The sequence below is a fragment of the Epinephelus fuscoguttatus genome, linkage group LG15, assembly GCF_011397635.1.
Source record: "Epinephelus fuscoguttatus linkage group LG15, E.fuscoguttatus.final_Chr_v1".
Classification (NCBI taxonomy): Eukaryota; Metazoa; Chordata; class Actinopteri; order Perciformes; family Serranidae; genus Epinephelus; species Epinephelus fuscoguttatus.
In genome coordinates this window covers 13,381,228-13,401,093 of record NC_064766.1, presented here as the reverse complement: position 1 = coordinate 13,401,093, position 19,866 = coordinate 13,381,228, and the positions used below count along the sequence as shown (strand labels likewise).

The 19,866-nt window shown below is 38.5% G+C and overlaps 3 protein-coding genes across 3 annotated transcripts in view; 1 reads left to right on the top strand and 2 right to left on the bottom strand.

Moving 5' to 3' along the window:
• Positions 1-528: 528 nt before the first annotated feature.
• pold3 (polymerase (DNA-directed), delta 3, accessory subunit) lies at positions 529-8,274 on the top strand. Its single transcript, XM_049597423.1, has 12 exons — positions 529-663; positions 1,285-1,340; positions 2,669-2,768; positions 2,875-2,914; positions 3,097-3,229; positions 3,531-3,786; positions 3,873-3,945; positions 6,133-6,277; positions 6,521-6,624; positions 6,879-6,964; positions 7,081-7,162; positions 7,860-8,274. Exons 1-12 carry the CDS (start codon positions 607-609, stop codon positions 8,063-8,065), a joined length of 1,338 nt encoding a protein of 445 aa, XP_049453380.1. The 5' UTR covers positions 529-606; the 3' UTR covers positions 8,066-8,274.
• Positions 8,275-8,623: 349 nt separating this feature from the next.
• On the bottom strand, positions 8,624-15,798 carry LOC125901652 (sodium- and chloride-dependent GABA transporter 3-like). Its single transcript, XM_049597422.1, has 14 exons — positions 15,753-15,798; positions 15,498-15,632; positions 15,198-15,335; positions 14,894-14,981; positions 14,284-14,416; positions 13,994-14,128; positions 13,117-13,220; positions 12,527-12,651; positions 12,309-12,421; positions 12,066-12,203; positions 11,850-11,952; positions 11,047-11,147; positions 8,943-9,113; positions 8,624-8,750 (listed from the first exon to the last, which is right to left on the bottom strand). The coding sequence occupies exons 3-14, from the start codon at positions 15,313-15,315 to the stop codon at positions 8,649-8,651; spliced, it is 1,431 nt and encodes a 476-aa protein (XP_049453379.1). The 5' UTR covers positions 15,316-15,335; positions 15,498-15,632; positions 15,753-15,798; the 3' UTR covers positions 8,624-8,648.
• Positions 15,799-19,162: 3,364 nt separating this feature from the next.
• LOC125901649 (sodium- and chloride-dependent betaine transporter-like) overlaps positions 19,163-19,866 on the bottom strand; it is a 29,301-nt gene continuing 28,597 nt past the window's right edge. Inside the window, exon 16 of the mRNA XM_049597418.1 lies at positions 19,163-19,277. Within this exon, the coding sequence (XP_049453375.1) occupies positions 19,236-19,277 (42 nt within the window). The 3' untranslated portion in view covers positions 19,163-19,235. The remainder of the gene's footprint in view (positions 19,278-19,866) is intronic.

The following is a 19,866-nucleotide window of genomic DNA, read 5'->3' as shown; positions in this document are numbered from 1 at the left end:
AAAGTGAGAAGCTGATTTATTTGGGATACATTTTTACATTAAAACAGCAACACTTAGTGAGCTTTTTCTGTACAATTTTAATCTACAATAAAAAAAAGAACATTACCTTGTTTTACGCTGTAGGAAAAGTACTTTACGAAGTGGACATACTCAAGTAAAGAAGCTAAATATTGCACTTAAATACAGAGCTTGAGCAAACGCTGTATGAAGGGTTAAAAGATAGGCTGGTGTTAGACTATATCTTCTTAGTGTCAACAAATCCTACTTCATCATATAGCCTAGTTTAATTTCAAAAAAAGACTTTGATTTGTTAATATATTAAATGTGTAAATATTAAATGTAGTTTTTAATCCAACATTACTCAAACTGAAGAAAATAGTGTATTTGTTTTTATTTGTTGACAATAACAGAATGTAGAGTATCTCCATCACAGGTCAATCATCTCTGTGTAGCCCAGGTTGGCCTGTAGAGGGCGGTCTGCAGCCTCTCATCCCACCGGAAGGAAGAGCAGGCACATGTGACATTCAACAGGAAGTAAATAAACTGCATTCCCGCGCAGTCAAATTGGTTCAACAAGACGTCCGCGTTCACGGGTAATCCGAAAAAATGGACGAGCTTTATTTGGATAACATCGACGAATATGTCAACGACCAAGATAAGATAGTGAGTGCACTCTTATTGCGTGATGTCGTCTGTTATAAACAATATTCTGACAGAGATAATGTCAATTTACCGACGTTAGAACCGAGTTAGCCGGATTTTCATTAGCCGCTGAACTGTGTCCAAAAACTGTCTGGTTTGCGGTTTGCTTTCTTTTAAGGCGTGTTTCTAGTTATTATGCAATGACTTACAACTATGTACGATTTCGTTTGGGCTTTTGATTAATTCGGCTTGTAAATTATCTCAAAATAGTGCCTGAATTAATCAAAAATGTAACGTATGTTTTACAGTTGATTAACCCTGCAGTTAACCGCCAACGTTTTGTGTCAGAAATGGACGAATACTGTGGGATGTATATGTTAAAAATGAGTCAAGGTTGACCCTTTGTTACACACGGTCCAAAATTTTTATCTGCATCAAGTTTAATGATGGAAACCAAAAGGCTAACGTTAAAAAGAATGGCAGGTTAGCTAACGTTAGCTAACCTGCCTAACGTTAGCTAACTGCGCAAGCCACACTCAAGCGACTCATTATCGTCTTTTACTCCCAGCTGTCTCTTCACGTGTAAAGCAAAATCTAAATAATGTTAAACACAAATGTTGTGATGTGTTTTCTGTCTAACAGGTGACCTATAAATGGCTGAGCCTCACTCTTGGAGTCCATGTCAACACAGCCAAACAGTGAGTGTTGCTCCTCTCCTCAGGCTGTTGGCACATATGAAAGCTTAGCCAAATTATCATAGCAAGAGTTTGCTTGATAAACACCAGGTTTTCCTGTTTGTAATAATGAAACTATACTTAAAGTTTCCTTGATTTACACTGGGTAACTGGAATGGCAAACACCGCATCATATAGTCTGTAAGAAATTGAATAAGTCTGTTCATATTTACATTTTTTGACAGGTGCATCCTGAGTACACATACCAAAATGATGTCTGAGTATGATAACCTCACAGTGAGAGCAATATTTTCTATAAAACTCTTTTTATACATTTATTTTCTTCTTGAAACCACCTGTTTAGCTGAACAAAAATATTCTTGCAGCCTTCTTTAGCAGATGGAGTTGCTCAGTTGTTATGAGGATGGTTTAGTTGCGAGACTTTTGGGCAGGTGACAGTTTTCAAAGGTGCTTTCTTTCATAAACCTTTTCCAAGGGCACAGAGGGAATCCTCACATTCATCCACAGCATTTAATTTTGTCTTAATGTTGCTGCTGTACATTAACGTTGCAAAATATAGTCTTAAATTGTCCAAATTATACTTAAAATCAAGAAGAAACTAGTCAGTAAAATAGGCTAAGGCTCTGATCACTGCTAAGCTTTTGATATGGCAAGAGATGCATAAGAAATTTCAGTTTGAAGTGACATGTTGAAAGTGAAATATAACCTTATGTGCTGTGATTGGATAAATGTTAGGGCTGGGTATCGATACTCAATAACCTTTTTAAGGTATCGCCGAAAATAACCTGGTGCCAAGTAGTATCAAAGGGTCCCCAGTCAGAGGATACCTGAATTCTTCTTCTACCCAGATCTAAAGAAAAAATTGGTGTAGGATTTTGCTCGCAGCCAATCACAGCTGTTGTTCTTCGGTTTAATGCAGCGTGTGATTGGCCCACTACCACAGCAGCTACAGCCCATACAGTTTGTGGTGTAGTGATGTTGAGTATGTGTGTGATGGAGTTGGCAGCTCAGCATGACGAGATACTGACAGTTTCTATTTCCATGATGGGTATTAAATTAAGTTGGGGGAAAAAGGTATCAAATGAAGAACACTATTTGTATCAGTATCACTTCAAGGATATAGGTATTGCTAATGGTATTGTAATGTGTAAACACTACCCAGCCCTGATAAAAATACAGAAGACTATTCAATAATCACTAGATCAGTCTGACTTACTTTGGAATACAGTGTGATGTCACATACTGTTACTAAGATAATTAAGGTCATAGTTAATACAGTGGCTGGGAACTTTTTAATAATAAAACAATTCAAATGTTTGGCTTGTTTTCAGGATGCTCTACCATTATTTGGATCACAAGAGGAAGGAAAGTTCAGCTCAGCTCCATGCCACCTATCTTGTGTCGGGGAAGTTTGTGGACAACGGCCAGACGGTGAGAAACATAGTGAATTAACATCAAGACTTGCTTTGGCATGGTTTACATATTTCTCTACACCACGATTTTTATTACATGTTGCTGACAATGACGTTCCTTACAGAGTCACAAGGTGTCAGTCGTCAAAGAGGACCAGTTGGAAGGTGTGTAAATATGTTTACCTTGTACTTGTGCAGAACTGTTGACTGTTTGTAGCTGTTGCTGTTAGCCTCGAGGCCGCAAACTAAAACAATAATTATTTTAGTGTGATTATTTCTGTCTCTCTCTATTTTGTTTATTTAGGGAGATACCTGTTGTATCTAACCTCAGGTGTCTTTTTTTCCAGATTTCAAATCCAAGATGAGCTTGATAGTCAGTGTCCACGTCTACAGTGTCCAGAAAGCTTTACTGAAAGACAGCGGCCCCCTCTACAGCGTTGATTATGATGCTGTGAAAGACAATCTGAAGAACTGCACCAAGTATGTTGTATTCTTTATTAACGCTGACAGAATCAGGGTCCTTACAAAAGCTTAACTTAAAAGTTACAGGTACCCTGCAGAGATTTTGTAGATGCTGTAGAGCAATAACTTGAATGGATGGTTCCTATAACAACAAAATCAAAATGCCCTAAAATGTCCGCTTTTTCCTTCCATTTTCTACTCCATACACTATAGTGGGAGCTAGTGAATAATGCAGCCCAGCAGCCTATGGGTTAAAAAAGGAAGACAGAAAAACCACATCTAACTGTAGGTGTTGAATTTCTCCTCTGTTTGTGTGCAGATACAGTGCCATCCGCTGTGCCACTGCAGTGCCCATGTCGTCTCTGGAGCTGCAGCAGGCAAGAGAAATCCAACGAGCTCCTGTACCAGAGCCCGAAAACAAAAAATCTGGCATGAATGGAGATGCTCATCATGCTTCAAAACCTCCCACCAAGCCACAGAAAGGCATCATGGGAATGTTTGGAAATAAAGCTGCTCCGAAGAACCAGGACAGTAGCAAAGACGTCAAGTCGGAGCAGACAGAGGAAGCACCTGTGGTACGGCCTGGTATTCTTTACAAAGAAATGAACCACAGTAGCAGAGCGATCGCTGTAGTGTTTTACTACTGTGTTTTGTATTTTAGGTCGAAGCCTCCAAAAGCAAACCAGCCGCAAAAGCCAATCCAATGATGAACTTCTTTGGCAGTCAAGCAGCAAGTGAGTAATATCATCACCACTATCACTCGTGTGGTTTTTCTAAATCTTAGTGGAATGTCTGCTTACTAATATTGCTCTGTTGTTTGTTTCCTTTTAAATTGCATATAATTTGGTGGATTCGATTAGAAATGGTTAATATTTCCCTTGAGGCAATTTGAGGCAAACAAGATTGCAAACAAAAGGATACAGCCAAAAAAATCTAAAAGTACAAATATGACAAAAAACATTGAAAAGAGTCAAAATACACAAGGTTTAATAGCTGTAGCCAGCAGCATCATGCTCTGTGCATAGTTTATGGATATGTGCCTTTGTGGTGTTTGGCACACGCCATTGAGAATTTGACTGTAGTATTCAAATATTTTTGTCTATCAGGCTTATTTTTTTCTGTTTCACTGCATCACCATAATGGTTATTCTTGTTTCTGATTGCTACAGATATTTTCGAGACTTATTATAGCCACTTTAACAACTTGTCATTTAGAGGCAGTGCACCTTAAGTCTCCTCTCCCAAAAATTGACCAGCTGCCATTTTCTGGACACAATTCCTGTCACTCAAGGAGCTGTTTACAGTCTCTAGTATGAAGCAGAGGTAACAATCCCAGCTTTAGGTAAACCCTCTTCACCTTTTAGATAAACGCCAACATCAACCCATACAGACACAGACCTGCCAACCTGTACGCATTTTGCGTACCAGGCACGCATGTTGACATCAAAGTATGCTGGTACGATTTGATGCTCTAAAAGTACGCATATCACTCGATCGCGCATTTCGCCGGTTTCAGTGTATTTGTCTATGCAAGATGTCACTCAAGTTGATACCCGGTGAATATAGGTGCGTAGGCGGAACGAAAAGATTTCGGCCAATCAGATTGCTGTATAATGCCCCCCGAGTTACCGTGTGTTCAGTCCGGTAGACGGTAGCACCTTCTCACACCCGTTTAAGAAATCTCACTCCACCACAGAGTCCTTTTTTATTTATTTTTTTACGCCCTCCAGTGTGTTCACTCGTGTGTGTGTGTGTGTGTGTGTGTGTGTGTGTGTGTGTGTGTGTGTGTGTGCGTGCGGGCACGTGTGTGTGCGGGCACGTGTGTGTGCGTGCCCAACAGGGCCAAACTCCGCCGTGCGCAATACAGTGAGCAGGGGAGGATTGTAAACACGCGACCATGTAGAGACAGAAATGACACGCGGTCTGTAAATAAGATAAATAACATAAGGCTATTTAGTTTGTTTAATAAAAGGACAAGGTATAGACCTGTTCTATAGGAAAGGTTACCTTAAGTGACTTCTTTGTGATCTGGCACTATATAGAAAATAAAATTAAATAAAATTAACTTGACCTTCAGGGGGGGGCGGGGCCCCCCTAATAAAATGGTAGGGCAAACACTGAAGTAAATAGTGTCAAAGTCGCCTGTCGTCGATACATTGCTGGTGAGAATTGTACCAAGGTAAGCAAATTGCAGACAAATTTACATTCAACTGTGTAATGAAACCATGTGCCCTGCCTGAATAACTATAACACACTTATGATAAAAAGACTTTTTGTTTGATGAGTCTGCTGAATTTCTATAAGAAAAAAACAAGGCAATAAGAAAAGAGTAGTTCTAATAGGTGTCGTACTACACAAGAACATGATGAGGAATGCTAATGTAATGCACTTGTCTATGATCTATTATCTATTTCTGTATGAAATTGCATGAAAATAGGATTTCGCCATGTGATGTTTCAAAATTTTCTCGGGGGAGAACCCCCCGAATCTCACTTGAAATCTTTCTTTTTGTCACAACAGGACATATTACTGTATTTTTTAAGCAGATGATCAATACTACCATCAGATTGATGAAATTGACCTTGATCTGCGCCATAAAACAAATATTGGGCGTCTATGGACGTGTGTGGGGCTTAGGCCTATAGATATGAATATGTAAACATACGCTCTTTTCTTCTGTTTGCCACATGTGCATATTGACTTTTATGGTTAAAAAAAAAAAAAAAAGTGCCGCCGTGTCCGCATATGTTCATGACCACGCACAAGTGTCTGGTAAGGTGGTACTCATAACCTTTCTTCAAGGTTGGCAGGTCTGCAGACAGCATGTGGGTTTGTCACATGTAGTGGTTGCTATCATCACTGGAGTCACTGCCGTTTTTCAGTCTCTAACTCGTCCATTTAAACTCTTCCCAACTTCTTCAGAGAAACCAGACAAAACTGTGAAGCAGGAGGAAACAGCTCCATCATCTTCCTCAGCACAGCAGCAGTGTCAGAGTTCACCGCCTGAAAGAAAACAAGCTGCTGCTGCAGTGGAGCCACCGAAAGACACCAAGAAAGACTCCAGGAGGTGTGTGTTTCAGTATAAGGGGCTTTAAGTGTGGATTATTTCAAACTATATTATTGATTTGTGCTGAAACACAGACAAGAACAGGATTTTGCATTTCTCCTTGAATATCAAGACTTGCCATAAAAATGCAGTTTTAAAAGCTTTTGAAATTATGGGTTATTCATTGAGTGATGATGGACTTTGTTCACCAAAGTCAAATATGGCTATAAATATATTCAAGTTAAAGTCTTTCTCTTGTTGAAGCAAAACAAAGCGAATTGAGGATTCTGACAGTGAGGATGAGAAAATGGACAAGAAAAAGAGGCGAAGGATTAAGAGGCCTGAACCAGACAGCAGTGATGAAGATGGTGAGCAGTTTTCTTTTCCCTTTTTTTCCTATTCTGAAAACTTAAAAGATGAATCTAATTTAATGGGCTGCAATTTACACTGAAAAATAATTTGGATTTTTGACCAAAGGGAAGCAATTCATATCTTTTTTTGAATTATGAGTTCACATTTCAGGCTGTTGTACAGTATGTCATAACAAGAATATCCTTGGCTACAGTTCAGAGAAATATTACTCAGTTTATGTTTATAAAAGTCTAATAGTTCATCTCTTCAGTCATTCCAGATTCTCCGCAGCAGATGGAAACAAGAGAACCAACACCAAGTCCTAAGAAGGAGGTCGAGTCTGTTTCACAATCACACGTAAGTGGTCGAATCTGGTGATAAGATATTAATGTATAAATATTGTATTTGTCTCTGATTAACTCATCGACAATTCATGTTTTTGTGTGTGTGTGTGTGTGGTTTTATTTCTGCAGCAAGGGAACTCTGAAGTGAAGACGAGGAAGAGGAGACGAGTCCTGAAATCTCGTACCTTTTTAGACGATGAAGGATGCATAGGTACGAAAAGCAGACACTGGAAACTCATCCTCTGGCTTGTTACATTTGTTAAATGTATACTACATATGTTTCATTTAAAAAACACAACAGAATTCGTATCTTTATAACTTCCACCAGTATGACAAGGTGTCGTAATAATGACACTCATGGTATGGCCACTATATTCTCCGAAAAAAATAAGTTGCTGCTTTTATAAGACTTCTACGGAGAGTTGTTAATTTGATTAAGGGGTGCAACCAATGAAAAGCTTACAACTCTCAATTTAGATGATCAGTTAATCTCCCAAGTATTTTTGTGATTAATCGGCTACTAAAAATTGTCAAAATGGGTCATCACAATTTACCAAAACGCCACTCACTGTCCAAAACCCATAGATATTTACGTTACTGTTATAGATTGGTTAAAAAAATGGCAGATATTATCATTTGAGAAACTGGAATTTGTAAATTTCGGGCATTTTTTGCTTATAAAAAGCGCTTGAACTATTACTCAATTATCAAAATAGTCAGTTTAGCGCTGATTCAGTTCCTCTATACAGTGTTTGTGTCCTCTTGATGGAGTTTCTACATGTATATAAAAGACAAAATGCTTTTAAGACCCTTTAATATAAAGTAGTTTAATACACCAACACACACTATTGCCATATTCACACAAGTCAAGCCCAAAGTCACACTGATTATATATTTTCCCCCCACAGTGACAGAGAAAGGCTACGAGAGTGAATCGTACTCTGAAACAGAAGACGACTTTCAGGCCACCAAACAAGCTCCAAAAGATCCCGTCGCTGCAAAACCACCAGCAAGTACCAAACAGGACGAGAAGAGGAGTCAAAAGAAAGCGTCTGCAAATACAAATAAAGGAAGTAAACAAGCTTCAATTATGGGATTTTTCCAAAAGAAATGATAGAGAACAGTGTCAGACTCTTTTCTTGGCACTGAGCAACAACAAGCACTGCTGCAGACTTTCTGTAATGATCTTTGGGGGAAACTAACAGCTGAAACATCAAATCACCTCTGGAAATACTTCAACTACACAGATGTGACCAAGTCAGGATGACAACCATTTTACTTTTCACCTCACCATTTCCAGCTGTGAATACCTGTACTACTCATTAAACATTAAAAACTGAAACTGAACAGGTGTTTTTTTTCTCTCAAAACAGCTACAAGGATGTGTTTAAGTCTGCCACCTAAAATCTGATTATAAGAGCAAGGGAACTGCTTGTTTTCATTATTGTTCTTTTTTTTTAATTTAATGTATTCAATGTATAATTTTAGGAAACAAAACAAAATCATCCAGAGTTTTGGGTATCTTTTGTTGATTTAAAAAAATGGCTTAAATGATAGATTTTCGAAATTGTTAATTCGTTTAAATTGTTTTCATTACAGCTGCAATCTGAGCTTGAATCTCTTAGCTACACTACATTGATTGCTCAAAGCTTATATGACAGCTGGAATATTAAATTAAAGTGACTTTGCAGCTCATATTAAGCTGTTACTGCAGACATCTGCAGTTGAACTGCCTCCTCCTTTTCTCCTTGCATCCCACAGCCTACAGCCTCAGCAGGATGACAGAGGATGGACAAACGCTGGAATACAGAAAAGTGATTTTGATGAATACAGATAGACCACATGTATATTCACATCTGGAGGCCGGTGGCCTGTGACTGTCCAAATCTCATGCACTATTTCTTTTAGATTTTAAGGATAATACTGGTTTGATTTTTGTGTCGCTACTGCTGTGCATTCTACTAACTAGATACATAATCTTAAACACTGACCTGTCTGAAGGTTCCTGCTGTTAAACACATCTGTCCAGCTGCCCACAGTGGCACCATGAGAACAGAGGAGAGTGTCATGGTCCATCCCAACGTGTACGCCCAGTCGGGGTAAATGTACCAGTCATTGATCTTGAGGTGTTTGAAATCAACCAGGTACAGGATAAAGGAACTCTGTGAAGGGGAGGATTATGGAGAAAAGTCCAGGGACAAACATAAATGAATTCAACAATGTGTCACTGAAAAACAAATAAGGACACCGTTAAAAGAAAACACAGTAAAGAAGCAGTCTCAATGCACCTTAATTAAATGCAGTCAAATTCCAAAACTGAACAATGTTGAGTTACCATAAATTACATTTTTTTCCTTCATTTTACACCTGTATTAATGTTTATATTATAATATTTAATAATAAGATGTCAGAATGAACTGGTGTCTGATTTGACCTACGAGGCACACAAACATTAATAAGAACATGAACAAATCATTTGTATGAACTCCTACTCGACCTTCCCATATCCATTAACCCTTCCCACCCATATTCTAAATCCTTCCCAATGGTCATAGAAAAAGACAGACAAGGATAAATAAATACAACAACAAAAACTAAATAAAATAAATGAATGCCAGTATCAAGTGACAGGAAAATAGGTGCATTTATGAGACATTCGTGAGGATAGCTGTGGCGTGCCATCTAGGTGTCATCTGGATCGATGGTAGCCTTATTCAGATACTCAGTACAGGGCGTCCACGTCTTGTCAACAATATACTGGGGTCTATCAGTGATAATCTAATCTTTTCAAGTTTGGTGTGATTTAGAATCTCCTTTCGGTAGCAGTGTGTAGGATTTGGTTGCATTTGGCGGTGAGGATTGCAGATTGCAACCAGTTGAAACTTCAGTGCCGAATTATCCACAGAGGTCTGTTCATCAAATCAGAAGTTTAAAACATGTAAAAACTCTGAATAATGCAATTTTGCGTAAAAATCAGTGCTTTCTGACATTGTTGAACTAGCTGGTAGCTGATGTGAAAATGCAAATGGCCCTACCTAGAGCCAGTGGTTTGTCCATTCTGGGCTACAGTAGAAACATGGTGGGATTTGTGGGTGAGAACCTGCTTCCCACGTAGATATAAGCGGCTCATTCTAAAGTAAGGACAACACAACCGTTCTTATTTTCAGGCGATTATACCTTATAGAAAACATACATCCATCCGTCATTCCATTTCTGCCAATATATTACCCTAAATCCTACACACTGGACCTTGAAACCAACTATTATGTGAGGGGGGAAGAGTGTGCCTTCACTCAAATAAGTTGAGTTGTAAAGGTCAGAACATGCTGTTTTATCAATGGGAAGTTTGGTGTTGCAGGTTGTGGGGCTCCACATAGGGCTGTGAGAGGTTCAGGATTCAGGTTAATGCCAAAACCTGTCCCAAGTGTGCTAAATATTTGACACCAGAAATCTGTTAAGTTTGGACAGGAACATGTGAGTATGGTGAGCAGGCGAGTGTTTGCACATTTCACAAATATTACTGGTATCTGGGACAATTATTTCCGATTGGGAATTTGTGTAGTGTACCATGAAAAGAACACTACACTGTAATAAGCCATGCCTAGCGCACGTAGAAAAATACTGGACTAAAGTCAGGATATGGTCCCACCAGTTGTCAGGTATTGGCAGATTTGGGAGCAATTTCTTGCTCCCAAATCTGCTGCAGACCGGTTGTCGGATTAGGGTTAAGGGAGTCAGTAACTGGGGAGTTATAAATTTAAATATATATATAATTTATGGAGGTGGAGCATTTCTGAATAGGATCTAAAGCCATAAGAAAGTTATTTAGAGACCCTGGAGGGTGATTAGGGAAATGGGGATAGTTAGATTTATAGTCTACATTGGAGGAACATGAATTACAAGTAACTAAGTAGCTGCTTTCATTGGAAAGGAGTTGGCAATATTGGAAATTGGTTTCAGTTTTCCAGCTGATAATGCTGGTAGGTGAAAGTAAAACTTAACATGCAAATAAATAATTTCAGCTGTACCATGTGGACCCTGGAAGAGAAATTCAACTGCTGACTGGTGAGAAGGGCCAAACAAAAAGTGACTCACCAGTGACAGCAGAGGAATGATATATTTCCAGCAGTATTTAAAAAAAACATTTGGTCTCTGTCCTGCCATGTCCTCAATGATGTTAAAAAAGCGGTCAGCACCTGGTGAAAGTTCAGATTTTTAATGTACTTATTTGAATTATATTGCAAAATACTGAGAATAACAAAAATCATAGTATTTCTCTTATCCAGCATTAGATTCCTGACATTTATAAAAAAAAAAAAAATCTTGATCACTCTCCCTCATTTACACATCTTTTTTTTTTGTTTGTTTAATTTGTGTTTTTCTGAAGCATTCAGTTCTTATTTATATAAATGAGCCCATGTTCAAAAACAGGGGTGTCCAAACTTTTTTTTATTGAGGGGGTCAGATTAGATCATGAGAAAATATCTTAGGGCCCGCTGTGTCTCCCATCATATGGGTTATAAAAACAATTTAAAAAATCACAAATGAACGAGACCGATGCAACTGTTTCATCTTCTGCAGCCCCTCTGAAAATAGCAAACCCTTGCTACTCATTATGGAGTTCCTCAAGGAAGCATTCTGGGCCCAGTTTGATTTGCTTCATTCATGGTCCCCTGGGCAACAATGTCAGTTATAACAGTTATGCAGATGACTGAAAAATGTATGTCTCTGCTTTTCCCAGTTCTTTTTGTGCTCATATTGCTTGTTTTATCATCAATAGTGTCTTGGAGACCAAAATAGAAAGACAGAAGTAACAGTCAGTGTTTGACATGAATAGCCAAATCACATATAAAAATGGCATTATTAATTGAGGTCATTGGTAAGTAATTTTTACTTACCAAAAATCCATCCCATTGCCAGGCATTGACATACAGCCATAAAATCCTGACAGGCTCTGGTACAACCATAATAATCAATAAGCTGGAATACATAAATTCCTCCCTAGGGCAAAAAGAGATGGCAACAGACATCATTTGAAAACCATTAGAAACATCAGTGTCATTTTATGTTTAAATATGCTTCATACGTAGGCTTTTTGGCAACTTTTTGTTCACCTCAGTCACCAAGGTCAGATGTATGAGGAAGAAGGATGAACAGAAGAGGAGGACAAAGATCTCATGTTTCACTGGTGCACGTAACAGCTTCGGAAACATGTCGCTCACAGTAGTGATAACACTCTCTACTGTCACAAACTGGGGGGGAAAGAAAGGAGCAAGTAGTGTGGTTTATGCTATAAGTGTCTACCCATAAGTGTACCTTTAGCAATAATTAATCAATAGTTAGTGCAACAGTATTACATGTGTGTCAACACTCAGCAGAATGAGCATCAGGAAGAAGCAAACGGACCAGAACTGTGGCAAAGGCATCATAGCTGTTGCCTGAGGGTAAGCAATGAAGGCCAAACCTGGACCTGCAAATTGGACATCAACAAGAAGAGAGACACTACTGACATGTAAGATATACGTATACCTCTATGTTTGAATTTTCAAATATTTGCTCATTGAAAGAGTAATACCTGACTCAGCTACAGTTTCGACAGTAACACCCTGTTTCTGAGCCATGAATCCAAGCACAGAGAAGACGACAAATCCAGCAACAAAACTGGTCCCACTGTTCAGCAAACAGAGCCAAAAGCAGTCCCTAGAGGTCAGAGAAAGTCAGACAAAAGGCCCTTAATATTTTTAGAGTTTTAATAGTTTACAAATGAAACACAGCATGAATCCAATGGCTAACCTGATACAAGAACAATGAATTGCCTAACATGTAGGCTGTAGATAACACATTAAAACAGGGCTGTTGTGGAACTCAAAATGTTTACTGTTTCACTATTTGTTTATGCACATCAGATAATTAGTAATATTAACTGTGAAATAAGAAATCAAAGTATATCAGTATGCGATTTGTTAAGTCTTTATAGTGAAAGAATTTTCAACTTTGGTTTCGGTGTGCCACCCCAAGATTTTCAGTGTCCCCTTCTGGCCAGCCCTATGAAACATTTCTGGGGGTGACACTGACAAAACAGGATAGAAATGGGAGATGTGATGACTAAACCCATTTCTAATTTCAATTTAGGATAAAGTTATGTAATATCTACCTTAAACTTACTTGTAACAGTTGTTGTGGTACGGGTTATAGCTGCCCAGAACATTCAGAGTCCCTATAGTCAAGCTATAGGAGAAGAATATTTGAGATCCTGCCTCTATCCACACCTGTAATGTCAGGAAAAATAGTGACTCTTATGACTCTTCAGCTCATTGAAATTTGTGTTTTTAGAATTCCCATCAGTCAGTCCATCACTTTGCAATTGCCATGAAATTATCTACAGGTGTTTGTGGTCCCCAGAGGATGAATCCTAATGATCCCATGACTTTTCCTCTAGCACTGTGACATTCACATTTGTGTTTTAGAATGAAATGTCTTGAAAAGTATTGTATGAATTGCCATGAAATCTGGTACACATATTCATGTCCACCTCAGGATGAATTGTAATTGTTTTAGTGATCACATCTTTGAATCAAATACTTTGGTTTATGAGCAAAAAGCTGCTATACTAATGTCATTCCAATCAACTAAAGCTGTACAGGACTTTGCGTTCAGCGCTAATGAGCTAAGCTAAGATGTAAAGATGGCAAACATACCTGTTTAACATTAGCATGTTAGCATTATAATTGTAAGCGTGTTTGCATGCTGACGTTAGCATTCCGCTCGTGGCACTGCTGTGGCTTAGTACAGCCTCACAGAGCTGCTTGCACGGCAGACTATTATTCTTGCTTTATACACACTCTACATCCCCTGTCATTGCATGCTCATCATCCATTATTTTATTTCTACCAAAATAGCTGTTGAGGTTTAATTTACAGCTAGTGCACATGTCTGAACTAATGGTCCAAATCAAAGGCAAAACAGTATCTAAAACAGAACTAATCTAAAGGAGATTTTAGTGATACCTAATTCTAAAGTTAGTATCAAATAAACTGGTCACCTCAAGGTTAGTCAAGTGGTTCAAATCTGGATACAGGTAAAAGTAGATCCCTTCCCAAGCTCCAGGTAGAGTCAGGCCCCTAATGAGTAGGACCAAGAGCATCACATAGGGGAACGTAGCTGTAAAATATGCTACCTAAAAAGAAAATGGAATTTTAAAGATGTTTTTTTATGGCGCTTACATCAATGGAAACACTGTAATACTTGATGACTAATGTAGTGTAAAGTTCTTAGTGAAAAAGTAGTAGTTCTTGTTGTGCAAAATAAAGCAGATAAAATATTTCCACAGACCTTTCCAGATGATTTGACACCTTTCCAAATACTAAAGTAGCACAGCACCCAGCTGGCCAGTAGACACAAAGCCAGCTCCCATCTCACACTGCCCAGCTCCTCAATGCCTCCAGACATGCCTAGCATCCGCCGTCTGAGAGGAAGGACAAATTGGCGAATGTTAACAAACAATTTCATAGTTTTAGTAAAAAGAGAAAACTTCATAATGAGTGTGCAGTTTTCAAATTTGGCATCAAAACGTTGTGAATATTAGGCATCCAATCCCAGCCAGTAACTTTTTCTTGGTTTCCATTCTGCCTCTGTAGCATCCACTGTCTTATCAAGGCAAAAATGCCAAAATAAAAGCACATGAACACTACAACAGCTGGTGATAACATGCAGGTATGTTCTGTGCCTGCATAAGAGGGAAGAAGTATTGAATAGCCTGTGTTTGTACTTATAATATCTAAATATTACATTATGACATTTCTACATTTCCAAAATGCATGATAGTCTGCAGTAATGCAGAGCAAACACCCAACAATGTTGTCATGGGTACATTTATGATACTGACATTCTGATCTGAATCTTTATGTAGTTTAGTGACACAGTTACATTTAAACAGACTTACTCCCAGAACTCAGTTGCAGCAGAGGTGGTGTTGATCTGATTTGCGGTCACATAAGATGAATTAAAAGTGTCAAGACCAAGGCAGTTCGCTGGTATAGGAACAAACAAAGATTTCATAACGGTAAATGAAAGAAGGACGACTACCATTGAAAATAATAGCGTATACCAACAGTGGCTTGATAGTGTAACTATTATTAATAGTACTACCAATGCCACAACTGAAACCACACTCTAGTACAGATTAACGCTGAAGATGCTGCATGGAAAACATCTTTCTTTCATGGTTCATTTTGAGTAAATCCTACCTGTATTCCAGGTGTTCTCACAGGTGGCCCAGGGGAGCTGGGCTCTGAATGAGAACGCCAGGTAGAAGAGAGCCCAGACTTGGACTAAAATGTAGCAAAAGTCGTAAAGTTTCATCATGAAAAATCCATATCCAATTCCTGAAATAACAGAATAAACACCATGGTTTAAAAATGTCGAGATCATTTGAATTTAGCTTGTTAGAAGGGCTTGAATCATTTTTGGAATTACATTGCCTAATAATCATCTTGACAGCATTGTGTGATGCAGGCCTATAGATTTTACATTTTACTTCAACTCACCTTGTGCCAGTGGACACAATTTACTCCAGCAGGTGATGAATCCTTCCTGGGTGTACTGACCGATTGCAGTCTCCAGTAGGAACAGAGGTAACCCACACACCACAGCTAACAGACCATATGGCACCAGAAAGGCACCTATGGTAGACACATAGACATGTATACTCATGGAATTGACAAATTACACAATAAGCTCAGTGATCTCTCATTACAAAAATGAATAGTTGAACAAATCCATTGGCTGTTTGTATCATCCACCTCCACCATTCTTGTAGCAGAGGTAAGGGAATCTCCACACGTTGCCCAGGCCGACCACATTTCCTGCAACAACCAGAATATACTCTGTTTTACTGGCCCACTCTCCTCTGTCTTCAGCCCTATTCTGATTTCCTCTGTTTCTTCTTTCTTTCTTCATCTCAGCATCAAGGACTTCATCAGTTGTGTGTTTCCAGCTGATCTTTGCTTCTTTTATCAGGTATCTTGTCCTAATTTGACTATCTCCTCCCATGAACCCAGATATAACTTCTTAAACAACAGCTCCATTTACATTGCTGTTTTGCAAGAGCCAGAGGGGTCTATTCAAACAGTCACCAATCCTTCTATGCAAACTGATCTTTACTGCGTTATTATTAAAATTGCTGTTAAGTTTTTTCTTATTGCTTAAGCGCTATTTTGAGCATTGGCATTTAAATATATAGTATACTGTATTTATGTGATCGCTGAAATAAAGCAGTTAATTTGACAGATGTTAATCTAAGAAAGTTAATCTTTTGCTAAGTCTTTGTGGAATCGAGGTATCCCACACACCACAGCCAACAGACCATATGGCACCAGAAAGGCACCTATAGGAGTATGAAATGTATGTGCACCCATGGCAAAGACAAATTGACAAACATCCAGTCTAAGGAATCTGCCATGTTGTGTCGACAGAACAAGTGCTGCTTTTTTGAGTTGTTCACACCCTGTTCTCAAATTACTTTATTTCAATGAGCATTCATGTCTCTGTGTGTATTCATCATAGGTTACTTCAACTCACCTTGAGCAAGTAGACACAATTTACTCCAGCAGGTGATGAATCCTTCCTGGGTGTACTGACTGATTGCATTGTCTTTAGTAGGAACAGAGGCATCCCACACACCACAGCTATGCATATGGCACCAGAAAGGCACCTATGGTAGACACATAGACATGTATGCTCATGGAAATGATGAATTAAATAATACAAAAATAAAAATAAATAGATAAACAAATCCATTGGCAGTTTGTACAATTCACTTCCACCATTCTTGTAGCAGAGGTAAGGGAATCTCCACACGTTGCCCAGGCCGACCACATTTCCTGCAACAACCAGAATATACTCTGTTTTGCTGGCCCACTGTCCTCTGTCTTCAGCCCACTTCTGATTTCCTCTTTTTCTTCTTTCTGGATTCATTTTAGGACCTTAGAGTACAGAATCCACTGTGTTGTTGAAAAGTGCAGCCCTACTGGACCTTATTTTTTATAGCTTTACAGCTGCAGCAGATTAAAGTGATAAGAAGTTCAGTCAAGGTCTCTAAAGTGTTTCCGGGTTTCCTGTCAGCATGTCCAGAGTGAATGCAGTGAAATTCAAAGACAAACCCAGCCAGGTGAGAATTCGTCTGTGCTGGCGTAAAGTCACGTGGCCACGCCGGGGTTGACCACTGACTATAGAGTGGCACTACTTCCAACGTGTTGATTTGTGAAAAGTGCTTTTTAGCCAATTTCAAGTTGAAACTCAGAACTAAAATGGGTCCTGACCAGCATAAATTACCATGGTGATTTAGCCAGGTTAAAAGAGGGCCAATTTCATGAAATGGAAAACTGGCTTTAGACTCAACATACCTTGCTAACCCACCGATCTTGCTTTTTTTGGAAATGTTTCTCGTTATATAAACCTTGAATTCACAAGAGCAAGCTTGTCTTTGAGAGTTTAGAGTATTTATTGCAATGTTTAGTCAAACATTTGCAAATGGACCTCTGAGCTGGTCAACCAGGAGACAGTCAGTTCTGACCTGTCTTTTCATAAACACACAGTATTTTGTCTTTACACCCAGACATTTGTCTGGGCTGTCTGTGTTTACTTACTATGTTTACTGGGAACTGAGAGTAGGAAGCTGAATCGCACAACTTGCACTTGTAACATATTTTTGTAACCTGCACTTATCTTTTCACACACATGCAGTTCCTTTGGTTGCCTGAGTTGGTAAGAATAAAAAGGTAAGGATTTGCTAATACACCTACCCAAGAGTGTCATAATTCATGAGATGGCTGACAGATTTTAATATACAGTGTGTTCTTTCTGAAAATAACATTTGTAGCCATATCAGTGTTCAACTTTACCATCTGTGCTCCTAGAAGTGCCCTTTCCAGCCTAGCCTGAAGCACTTATATGGACTGCAGCACTTGCTTTTTAAACTTTGATATTTTTATCTTGTGTGTTTTGTCACCTATTTGTATTAATTTATGCTTATTATGAATTGTGATGTAGCATTAAAGGCCTACTACCTGTCACTATTTAAATTTTTCGTGGGATAATTGAGCCCGCCTTGACATTGGTCCATCTCTGTGAGGTGATAGATCTTAAAATATTTAACTGCTATTATGTTTGTGATAAAGTCATTTACTAAAGATATACTAATGTATAGACTCATACAGAAGTAATCCATTTATGACCCACTGGAAGTGTGTGGTGGTGTATTTTTCTGCAGTGACTCTGCCCTTCACCTGGATTTTCAGATTTTCTTCATATTTTCTGTGTTTGGGGGATTTATGAGCATGTACTGTACTGCGTTCAGGTGAGTTTGGAGTTTTTAATAAAGATTGTGACCAGGGGCCAGACCAGTGCTAACAAAGCACAAATATAGCAAGGCAAAACACCAAATGGGAGTGAATCTTGAGTTGGTTTTTACTTTCCATAATGAGCATGTTTACAAAGAGTAACCGACAATCCTGCACAGTATACCTTTAATTGTCCAAGTCAGTTGATTTCCTCTCATGGTTCATATCCAGACCTATTTTAATATCAATATGTACAATCATAAAATAACAGGAAGACATTAATGGCATTTTTCTTTTTGTCAAAATTCTTATACTTATTGTAAAAACTAATACACAAATGTGAATATTATAAGTTGTCCTGAGTTAACAACCAAGGATCAGAAGAGGGAAAGTTTTTTTTTTCTGTCCTATGTCATATGTGCATAGCAAATATATTGATCTACAAAGCAATTCACCAAAGTCTCCCTTTACATTTAACACAAGACATGTAGCATTGGCAAAAACCAGGTTAGAGTGTTTATTTAGTAGTAGTATATTAGTTAGTTAGTTCGTAGTTTATTTTTAATTATTCAACCTGATGACAAAAAACATCCCAGTAGCTTATATTTATTGCATTCTTCACCTTAATATAAGTTCTGTGCAGCTAAAAACAGAACTATTAATACTCAGCTATGATATACTTTTTATATATAGATACATATAGATATTACAAGAGTGAGAGTGAAGATTCAGGGATGCTATTGATAAGAGGTTGAAATGATACTATTTCTGAAAAAAAAAAAAAAAACAACAATGAAATGCAACAAAACACTGTTTAACTCATTTTATAAATGTCCAAATAATGGGTTAAACTATCAAGTTGATTTGACGTTCCAGGTCACACTAAGTTGTCGCAGGCGTCCTCAGTTCAACAATTGTTCCCTCCTCTTCCATTTTTCTCCTCTGTCAGGCTGGATCTTCAGCAGGGCAACACAGAACAGACAAACGCTGGAACAAAGGAACAGACAAAATGAGTTGACAACACTACTTTGATAATTAGCTATGACACTCATGTACTTTTTGGCTCCCAGAGCTATAAGTATAGGACACACAAAAGGATTTGGATGAGCAGATGAGTCATCAGCTAAAAGAAAAACAAAGAGCATCATGTTTTGAGGCATCCAGAGTTGCAGAAATGTCTTCTTTGCACACACTGACCTGTCTGAAGGTTCCTGCTGTTAAACACATCTGCCCAGCTGCCCACAGTGGCACCATGAGAACAGAGGAGAGTGTCATGGTCCATCCCAAGGCGTATGCCCAGTCAGGGTAAATGTACCAGTCATTGATCTTGAGGTGTTTGAAATCAACCAAGTACAGGATAAAGGAAGCCTGTAAACGTGTGCAGAGTTGAGTTCTTTTCTTGAGAGTGGGGATGGAGTGAAGAGTTTAACTTTAAAAAAAATATTAGTAGGCCTACAGAGCCCCTTTCAAATAGCTTCACATATTCTGCACAATAATGTTATGTATCATTGCTGAAAAAAGGTTTTGTTCTACAGAATGACAGCGTCAGCGTCAGCTCTAATTTTTAAGACATGCT

Excerpts from the sequence above, each read along its gene's own strand:
- pold3 (XM_049597423.1), top strand. The coding sequence starts at position 607 with ATGGACGAGCTTTATTTGGATAACATCGACGAATATGTCAACGACCAA. Across the intron at positions 6,278-6,520 it reads ACCAAGAAAGACTCCAGGAG|CAAAACAAAGCGAATTGAGG; the intron begins GTGTGTGTTTCA and ends CTCTTGTTGAAG. Across the intron at positions 6,625-6,878 it reads AGACAGCAGTGATGAAGATG|TCATTCCAGATTCTCCGCAG; the intron begins GTGAGCAGTTTT and ends TCATCTCTTCAG.
- LOC125901652 (XM_049597422.1), bottom strand. The coding sequence starts at position 15,315 with ATGATGAAACTTTACGACTTTTGCTACATTTTAGTCCAAGTCTGGGCT. Across the intron at positions 14,129-14,283 it reads GTGTCAAATCATCTGGAAAG|GTAGCATATTTTACAGCTAC; the intron begins GTCTGTGGAAAT and ends TTTTCTTTTTAG. Across the intron at positions 11,953-12,065 it reads ATCTGACCTTGGTGACTGAG|GGAGGAATTTATGTATTCCA; the intron begins GTGAACAAAAAG and ends TTTTTGCCCTAG.